The sequence below is a fragment of the Coenobita brevimanus genome, chromosome 56 (assembly GCF_032717465.1).
Source record: "Coenobita brevimanus isolate Jiangsu-jjx chromosome 56, ASM3271746v2, whole genome shotgun sequence".
Lineage (NCBI taxonomy): Eukaryota > Metazoa > Arthropoda > Malacostraca > Decapoda > Coenobitidae > Coenobita > Coenobita brevimanus.
Window position 1 is genome coordinate 33,642,226 of NC_137009.1, and position 9,740 is coordinate 33,651,965.

The 9,740-nt window shown below is 39.6% G+C and overlaps 1 protein-coding gene across 2 annotated transcripts; it reads right to left on the reverse strand.

Annotated features, from left to right (window-relative positions):
- Nucleotides 1-6,787: 6,787 nt before the first annotated feature.
- Nucleotides 6,788-9,467, reverse strand: LOC145401765 (uncharacterized). 2 transcript variants are annotated; one of them, XM_080273943.1, is made up of 3 exons: nt 9,332-9,467; nt 7,420-7,587; nt 6,788-6,938 (listed from the first exon to the last, which is right to left on the reverse strand). In XM_080273943.1, exons 1-3 carry the CDS (start codon nt 9,425-9,427, stop codon nt 6,819-6,821), a joined length of 384 nt encoding a protein of 127 aa, XP_080130069.1. In that variant the 5' UTR covers nt 9,428-9,467; the 3' UTR covers nt 6,788-6,818. The 2 variants fall into 2 exon arrangements, with proteins under 2 accessions (XP_080130069.1, XP_080130070.1); XM_080273944.1 differs by having other exon boundaries at nt 6,869-6,938; nt 7,415-7,587.
- Between the last annotated feature and the right edge of the window lie 273 nt (nt 9,468-9,740).

Sequence of the window (9,740 nt, forward strand, 5' to 3'; positions counted from 1 at the left end):
CTTACTTACATTCACCTTTAGATTCCGTTTCTCACACACTCTCCCAAACTCATCCACCAAGTCTTGCAGCTCCCCTTCATCGTCACCTAACAACACAGTAGGCTATCATCTGCAAACAACATTACAGGGAGTTTCCAAACACTGCCCTCTCTCATTACGGTAGCTCCAACATCCAGAGCCCTACTTTGTAACTCTTTTATAACCCCATCGATGTACAGATTGAACAGTCTTTGAGACATGACACACCGCTGTTTCAGTCCAAGCTTCAAATAAAATTTTTTACTCAATTCACTATCCACACGCACTGCAGCCTTAGCACCCGCGTACTTACTCTTCACTGCATTCAACAACTTCCCATTTACTCCATAATTATATTCTTCATAATTTCCACAATACTTCACTCACTAATGTTTATAACGCATTTATCCCAGGGATTCATATTTCAGGTGTAGTAAGAGATATCGGAACACTTTTTCCTATGCGATAAGTGATACACTATTACACCTGTGTATTGTGTTTTACATTATCATAGTTTGCATCAGTAGCAAGATGAAAGTAGATGAAATATCTTGCTGAGAAAAAACCTTTCGAAATCCTCGAAGGCAATAAGAACACCGTAAGGGAAGGATGAACTGGCTGTATTTTGAGAAAAATATGCAAAGCTTAAGGTCAAAGGGCAAGGTCAAAGTTGTACCTGTGTGCGTGATCATTAACAGAAGATTCCACCTTCAACTTCATAATATTTTACTCCAGACGTTAACCCACTTATTACGGGGATGTATTATATTATTATCAGTGTAACTGCCAGGCAATTTTGTTTAGCATAAGAGACACTACGAATTGGAGGTTTTGGATGAAGCCTTCTTGAACACCGGAATATAGTAATAGTCATAAAGAAGTATTAATGTAAGGATGTAGAGCTGTAATGTCTCATTCTGCCGCCGAGCTATGGCAAAAAAGATTGCAAAAGACGAAAATCTCCTTCACGTTAGTGACTGAATTGTATGTTGTATGGTGATTACCAGTGTGGCCGTGAACAAGGAACTCTGTCCGTACAGATTTTTCACCAGACCCCCCCAATCCTGACAGATTTTCGATTTTTTTTTTTTTTTTTTTTTTTTTTTTGCTAAAACCTCCGCTTTATATGAGAAACATTGGAAATTGCCCCCCAAAAGTGCTCACCTAAACTTAGAAGTGGTCTAAAAAGGTGACCCTTTAAACACTTGGTATTGTGTTCTCTGGAGCCGCTCTGTGGATGTCGCGTTCTCTGTGGTGGCGGTAACTATTGCAAACCTCTCAGAATACGTAGATACTTGTTTATTTATTACGAATGTATATGCAGTACAAGAATATATTGGTTTTCACACAATAATATAGGCGATATAAACATTGTTTCACTCGATGAACACATCAACATACCGCACTTTCCTTGGCAACTTTACCTCCCCATCACTTCTGCTTATTTCTTCCTCAGGTGCTGTTTAATCTTTGTCTTCCACATCGTCATCGGTTGGAGAATCACTCTTGGCCTGAATTTCATACTGTGGCACCACACGTCTTTACTGGCCAGGCCACTGGTAAAGGTGAGTTTTCGTGACAATGGCGTGCGGGGTGGGGGGAGGTCACGAAGGGTAAGGCAGTGTCCCCGCTGGCGGCGGGTAGAGGAAGGTGCCCCATGTATACGTATAAAAAATCACGCGCGAAATTTTAAAAATGTGCAAATGACAGACCTTGCAATTGCAAAATGTATGGACACATTATCGGGACTGAGCGTGATTAACCGTTGCAACGTATCCATACATTACCGGCACACGGCAGGTTAAACTCAGTTCATGATTGATGTTTTCTTAAAACTGACAGAAACTCACATTAGTCATAGGGTTAATGTAGTTTGGTTCTTTTATGAGTATAGCACCCCTATTCCACTTCACCCAGCAATTTCTCGTTACCAGAGCGGTTTAGTCTGCATTATTGGTGGCCATCCTGCATTTTTCAATAATTCGAATCTCATTGCTACATCCACGTCTACACCAGCAGACCATGGCATCCCCGGAACACATAACATATCGGCAAGAGACCTTCTAGTGTAGTATGAAAGAAGGACCATGCTGTGTAAGGACTTTTTTCTACAGCTTACCCTTTTAGCTTCCAAACCATTAAATTGACCTTAAGAAAACCACTTGGTACTGAAGCTATTGCTGGAGACTGTATCTAACCCCTCCAGTTCAACAGCTGAATAAAGACGTCAGGTGATTGTTAGATAATATGAAAATGATAAGCTCGGGCTGTTCAAGTGGACGGCTGTTCTCATTCTGATGTCATACCAGGCGATTGTACTCAACTTAGGGAAAATTTCCCCCTCTCTCTGTTTCTTTCCTCACTGTATATTACGTATTTGTTCCATCTCTATTCATACCTGAAGGGGATCCAAGTCAACCAGAACTGTTGTACGATCTTTCAACAGAGTTATTTCAAGTTTCAAGGTGTATCTCAGGTTTTCTGTTGTAGGCAGGTCATGAAATATTTGTGAGAAATTGGACATTGTTTCTATTATTTTACCTTTGAAACGAAAATCACCTAAGGATGATAAGGAAGCTTCATTAAGAAAATGTCACCTGAATGACGAGGTAAAATAAATAATTACAAGGAGTAATAAAAGCTTTCTGTTACTCTATTGTTTATTTATTTATTTTTTAATCTTTAGTTCCCATTGTAACTAATGAAATTAACTCCTACATCTTCCTGCTTCATAATATTCTTTTATATTTAGCCAATTCGAAACGGTGACCCCTTCTTTTCATGTTATTCTTGCAGCTATCTATCTGTCTATCTATCTGTCTATCCCCCCTGGGAAAGGGGGGATAGAATACATCCCCAGTATTCCCTGCTTTTGTCTTAAGAGGCGACTAAAAGGGACACTTTTATCTACATTCTTTTTGCTCTCTTTCTTTCCCTTGTACTTTGTTTGTCCAAACCCTCTGCATTTTACTTTAATTTAGTTAATTTCCTCTCTTCACTGTCTGGTTCCTGCGAGTCACTGGCATTGGCTCCAGGGTAAAATATTTTTATGCCTAAGAAATCTTGATGAACTCTGGTTATGAAGCAATGGCCCTCAGTTCCGTGCAGTCCTTAAGTGGGCAGGGGGTGCTAAGAATCCCACGGTGTAAAAATAAGTTTATACATCCAAAAAGAACATTAAGAATAGGAAACTGGAATGTTCGAACTCTCAGTCAGGCTGGTAAAATGGAAGAACTTATTTCAGTGTTCAAGGAATACAAGATGGATATTTGTGCTCTTACAGAAACGAGGTTGCTTGGAGTTGATAAAATGAATTTGGAAGATGGTATTACTATGTTGGTTTCTGGTAAGAGTGATGGAAATCATTACCAAGGAGTAGGCTTACTGCTGAGTAGAGATGCTTGTAAGGCAGTATGTGAGTTTGAACCAATTAATGAGCGCTTGCTTTATGCTCATTTAAAATCTGACCATGGTAATATCAGTATGGTTGTAGGGTATGCTCCGACAAATGAGGCTGCTGATGAAATGAAGGATGACTTTTATGAGAAGCTGCAGGATGTAGTGAATAGAGTGGCAAGACATGATGTGTTAGTTTGCACTGGTGATTTTAATGCTATTGTTGGCAGTAGTAGGGATGACTTTGAAGATTGTATGGGTAAGGAGGGTGTTGGTATAAGAAACGAAAATGGGGTGCGATTTGGAAGCTTTTGTTTGGCAAATTACCTTATAATTGGCGGAAATATCGTTGTGCATAGAAAAATACATAAGACTACTTGGATTTTACCATGTGGTAAATATTGTAACCAGATTGATCACACTGCAAATAGCAGAAGGTATAGGAGTTATTTGCAAGATGTTTGCTTCCAAGGAGGGGGACAGATATAGGTTGTGACCACCAACTTGTGCCAAATATTAAAATAAAACTTAAGAGAAACGTTAATGGTAATTGTACAGGAGGTAATAATTATGATTTTGATGAGCTGAGAAGTGATGAGAACACGAAGGAAAAGTTTCGGTGGGAATGTAGGAACAGGTTTCTAGTCCTGCAGACTTTGATGGAATCTGAAGACAATGATATTAATCAAATGTGGAGAGAGATAAAAGAGGTTTTGCATACGAGTGCTAAGGTTACTATTGAGAAAAAGGGAAAAGCGACTAGGAAAAAGTGGATGTCAGATGAAACATGGAATGCAATTCTGAGAAGGAGAGAGGCGAAGTTAAGAAGTGAAGAACAACATGTTGATGGCCATGTAGTTGAAGTACTTAGAACAAAGTACTGGAGTTTACATTCTGAAGTAAAAAGACTCGTTAGACGTGATAAGAGGAGGCTATATGATGAAAAGGCAACAGACACAGAAATTAAATTAAGTAAAAATGACGGTCAACGCACAAGAGCAGCGTATCAGGCCATAATGGAGTTAACTGGGACTGAAAAGAGAAGGAAGGAAATACCTGTACGAGATAGAAATGGTAATTTGATGACTAAAGATTTGGATATAAAAGGAAGGTGGAAAGAGCATTTTGAATCTGTTCTAAATAGATCAATCCCAGCTGAAGAGGACATTCTGCCAGCTGAGAGTTTTGCAGGTAGAAACAGGAGATATAACCTTGGAAGAGGTAGCAAAATCGATAAAAGAGTTAAAGACTTTTAAGGCCCCAGGAAAGGATGGAATAATTCCTGAAATGCTTAAGGTGGAAAATGATGAGTTGATGAATGCGTCTTTGAAACTTTTTAACGTGGCTTGGGATAATGGTGCAATTCCAGAAGAGTGGGAAAATGGAGTAATTATAAAAATATAAAAAAAAGATTTAAGTGTGTGTGGCAATTGGAGGGGGATAACTTTGACACCTGTAGTTGCAAAAGTCTTTTCCAAAATCTTGTTGAACAGAATAGAGCCAGTAATTGATAAAATTTTAAGAGAAGAACAAGCGGGATTTAGAAAGGGTCGAGGTTGTAATGATCAGATTTTTATTGTATGGCATATAATGCAACAAGCTTATGAGATGAAAATGCCACTTAGCATGTGTTTTGTGGATTTTGAAAAGGCGTTTGATAGTGTTTCACGTGGAGCTATGTTGAAAATTATGAGATTCTATGGTATACCAGAAAAGTTTGTAAATATTATTAGAAGCCTGCATGAAGGTACTTTTTGTAAGGTAATGGTGGGTGGTTCTTTGAGTGATCCATTTCAAGTTAGGTCAGGAGTGATTCAAGGCGTTTTTTCACCATTGCTGTTTGTTTTGGTTATGGATTATATTATGAGAAAGGTTTTAAGGAGAACAAGTGCAGGAATTAACTGGAAAGAAAATATGAAGCTGATGGATTTGGACTATGCTGGTGATATTGTACTGATTTGCGGAAGTATTTACGAGATGCAGAGGGTGCTTGATTGTCTAGTGGAGGAAGGAGAAAAAGTGGGATTGGTAATAATTTGTGAAAAGACTGAAGTTATTAATATGAACGTGGAGAACCAAATCAATTGTGTAATTGGGAATAATGTGGTGAAGAATGTAGAAACCAAATCAATTGTGTAATTGGGAATGATGTGGTGAAAAATGTAGAAAACTTTAAATATCTGGGCACGATTGTATCATCTAATAGATCATTAAACAATGAAATTGAAGAGAGGATTAGACAGGTTTGCCGAGCTGTTGGAATGTTGAAATCTGTTTGGAATAATAATATGCTTTCGGTACTTATTAAAGTAAAAATTTACAAGTCCATGGTTAGACCAATTTTAATTTATGGGCATGAGTCATGGTACAGTACAGTACAATTGCAACAGATCAGAAGGTATTAGGATTTGAGAATATAATACTGAGAAGGATTCTTGGGGTAAAGTGGCAAGACAGAGTTACAAAAGAAAGAGTAAGGGATATTACGAGAGTGGAATCAGTTAATGAATATGTGAGACTGTCTCGCTGGAAGTGGCTGGGGCACATATACAGAAAAGAAGGTAGTTTAATACAGGATATGCCAGAGTGGACTGCTAGAGGAAGAAGAGGTAGAGGTAGGCCGAGGGAAGCCTGGTTGAGGACAATGAAAAGAGAAGCAGGAGAGGAGTGTTGGTGTGGGACCTGAAGGAGATGGCAAGAGACAAATATTGGTGGAGAGAGTTCATCGAGGCCCTATGCATCCCGTGGGGTGCCACAGGATATATATATATATATATATATATATATATATATATATATATATATATATATATATATATCATGGTAGGTGGTGGCGACAATCATCCACTCACTTGATGTAGTGCTGCCTACTTCTTCCTTAGCCTTTATCATTCTTTTTCTGTGCCAGCCCTCCTCTCTTCCTATTTCTCCCATCTTTCCTGTCACTTCTAATTGCTTTTCTTTCCTTTACAGGTGGCTTTACACTGAATGACAAGCCAAATGATTTCCTGTAAGCCAAGAAACCATTTACAACGCTGCTCCCTACGTGTCAAGTGGGTTGGTGGGGGGTTAGTGCCCCTCCCCATAAAACAATTAACTCAAATGGCCACCCCTTACGGGATTGTGGCGTCTGGCAATAGATAGATAGATAGATAGATGGATAGATATACAATGCTGATTAGTGCGTACCAGTAGCGAAGAATTTAATGAAAGTTGAATCAAACCCCTCCAGTAAATCAATCTTGAAACTTGATTTTAATCGCCGAGAGAGAGAGAGAGAGAGAGAGAGAGAGAGAGAGAGAGAGAGAGAGAGAGAGAGAGAGAGAGAGAGAGAGAGAGAGAGAGAGAGAGAGAGAATACAATAAGAAGTTCATTTCACTGGAGGCATTATACATTAAATATTTTCAGGGCGATGAGGTGTGTGGGGCCAACAGCAGCTCCAGAAACAACAGCAACAGCCCGCACCCGTGGCCGAGGAAGAACAAGAAGAAAGCTCCCTGCAGGTGATTCAAGGTGAACACAACCTGGACAAGAAGAGAAGAGACACCATGTAAAGAAAAGGAAACACTAAGGAATCAAAAAATACAAAGTTGTTTAAGGCATCAGTTCACAGCTACACAATACTCCGAGCCACAAGCTTAACGGCAGTCATTCTTATTCTGATATCATCCAAGTTGCAATATTTACGAATACATAATTATGAACTTACTGTATGACGTAGGTCACTATTCTGTAAACAGCACGACAATTACGGTGCCAGTTAGTGCACATGTTAATTGAGAATATGGATCTAATGCCATATTAGCTGGAGCAAGTATAGTGATTATTTTAACGATAAGATATAGTTGTAGTCAAACCTTTGTCTGGCGGAAAATTTTCTCAGTTGAGTAAAATAGTATCTAAGTAGCCAGAAATAATATGAAGATAACAACCCACATTATAGTGAGATTAATTCTCAAATCTCTCTCTCTCTCTCTCTCTCTCTCTCTCTCATCTAAACCTTACAAGCCTGGTGTCCTTCTCAACGGCTGTGTCCTCCTGCTCCTGTGATGACTTCTGGTCCTGGTATTCCTTCACATAAACGGCGTACAGGTCATATAGCCACTTGTTGATTAAGCCAGCCTCCACACACCGCCACATCACCGCGTTGAAGTTCTTCAGATAAGGTGCACCCTGAACCAAACAGCAAAATAACCAGAAGGATGTAACGCAGTACACAATTTCTGTGGGCTTTTACAGAGTTTAAAATGTGTATTCATACGTCATAGAGTCCCGTGCGCCAACCATGACCACCTAAAATTTTTAATGATAACTCACATACCACTTCTTTCTTCCTCGCTTCCTTCCAGCTGCTGTCAAAACCACCTCACAGTCTTAACCAGCCACAACCAAGAACGGTGCGGTATCCCTCCTGCCTCCCACTAAAAAGCACTCACATCAAGCAACCTCTCATCTCCTCATCTCTCAGCCAACACACACTCCATCACAAAATACAGTAATAAGTCAGATTTATAAATACAAAAGCAGAATATTAGTTTACAGATGATAGACAATAAGGACGCATAAGAAACAAAAAGGAGCACATGGAGAGCACAACACTCGTGCCCACCAATTAGCCTGAGGGCCGAACATTTGACTTTGCCTGTGACCTTTATCTTCGACTGATTGTTGTAAAAGTCGAATAATTTCTTTCCTACCTGACCCTTAATTATGTCATGAAATTTGGCCCAAGGCAGTTCTAAACTGACAGAGTTGACATGGTCCTGTAACTATGACATTTGCCTTTTCTCTGAGGCCTTGACCCTTTGACAAATTGTTCTCAAGATGGAAGCTCTGTGTCCTTGCCTTTCGCCTAAACATTCCTCAAAATTCGGTTTAAGTTAACCTTGCCATGAAACCTTGACCTTTAACCCTACTGTCCTAAAAAATATAAAACAACTCGTCTGATCCTCAACCCACCCACCAGGTTCGGTCGAAATGAGACCAACACTGTTTTAGTTATTTTGTTCACACAAAGACACATGGGTCGAACTTCGATCTTGTCATTTAACCTTGGCCTTGACTGATTAATATAAAAACTGAATTCATTCTCTCTTCCCTTACCCTCAGTCCTTCCCCCACGTTTGGTGTAAACTGGACAAAAACTTGCTTTGCTTGGTCACAATTTAGCTTTTCTCTATGACCCTGACCTTTGACCCATTGTCTGACCCTCAAAACTTTCATCATGGTTTGTCAAATCAGATAAAAACACTCAGTTATTCACACACACACACACACACACACACACACACACACACACACACACACACACACACACACACACCGATCAAAATATAACACCCACACTCGCTTTTAGGAGTGCGGGTGCTAATCCTTCAGAGTGCAGGATATTTGCACCTTGTATCTGGTGGGGTGGGGTTGCTAAGCATAACGCCCTTTGCTTATCGGCTCATAGTTGCGAAACTTAGGATTCCCTTATTATTCAACATTTGAAAACTACTCAAACCGTCACCTCTGGGTGACATGTGGCTGTAAATGGTTACTATGTTAGAAAAGTTGAATTAATGATGCCATATAAGTGGTTCTTTACACGACTCCACTGTCACTATTATTCCCAATAATTTCACTGACTACTGTACCAGGAAGAGGCTGGCTTAACCCTATCATTGTTTTCCAAACCTGGTAGCTTATTACTCTCCATAGCCAGTGTTTTTAAATGATCGAAATCCAACAACAGGTTCCTCTCTATGTGTTTTTACAGTCTGTTAGTTCCATACTTAAAGCACTGTAGAATTTATGGACTATACTGTGTATTTCATCTCAAGTTTTTATGTCTTTGCCTAAGCAGAGAAATTAATCTGATATTAGCTGGCAGAGAATGCTAAAACTGACTCACGTTTCTTCTACTGTCGCTTACTTTAGGCAAAAACCACGTGTATCCGGTTGGAAAGAACTCCTCCTTGGCCAGATGTAAATCAGTCTTTCTCCTGGGGTTGCTGTTGTGCATCAACATCTGAAGCACGAGAAAGCTACGGTACTTGATATAAGAGTAAGTGCCCTCCACCACCATGCGCATGCTGTTTTTATTATTGTTCAATTGCATGTCCCTCCGCAGCCTTTGGTACAGTGGGATGCGGGATGTAGAGAAGAGCTGGTATGCTGCTCCCTGATTGCAAAAAGAGTAGATGAAGTTAGAGCTGTGTATAATATTATGTAACCACCACCATATTCATTGCAAGGTCTGAATACAATGATATGATAGGGAAAAGAATAAAATAATGATGAGAATAATATGTTGTAGGGGAGGTCGTGGTGGTGTTATTTTA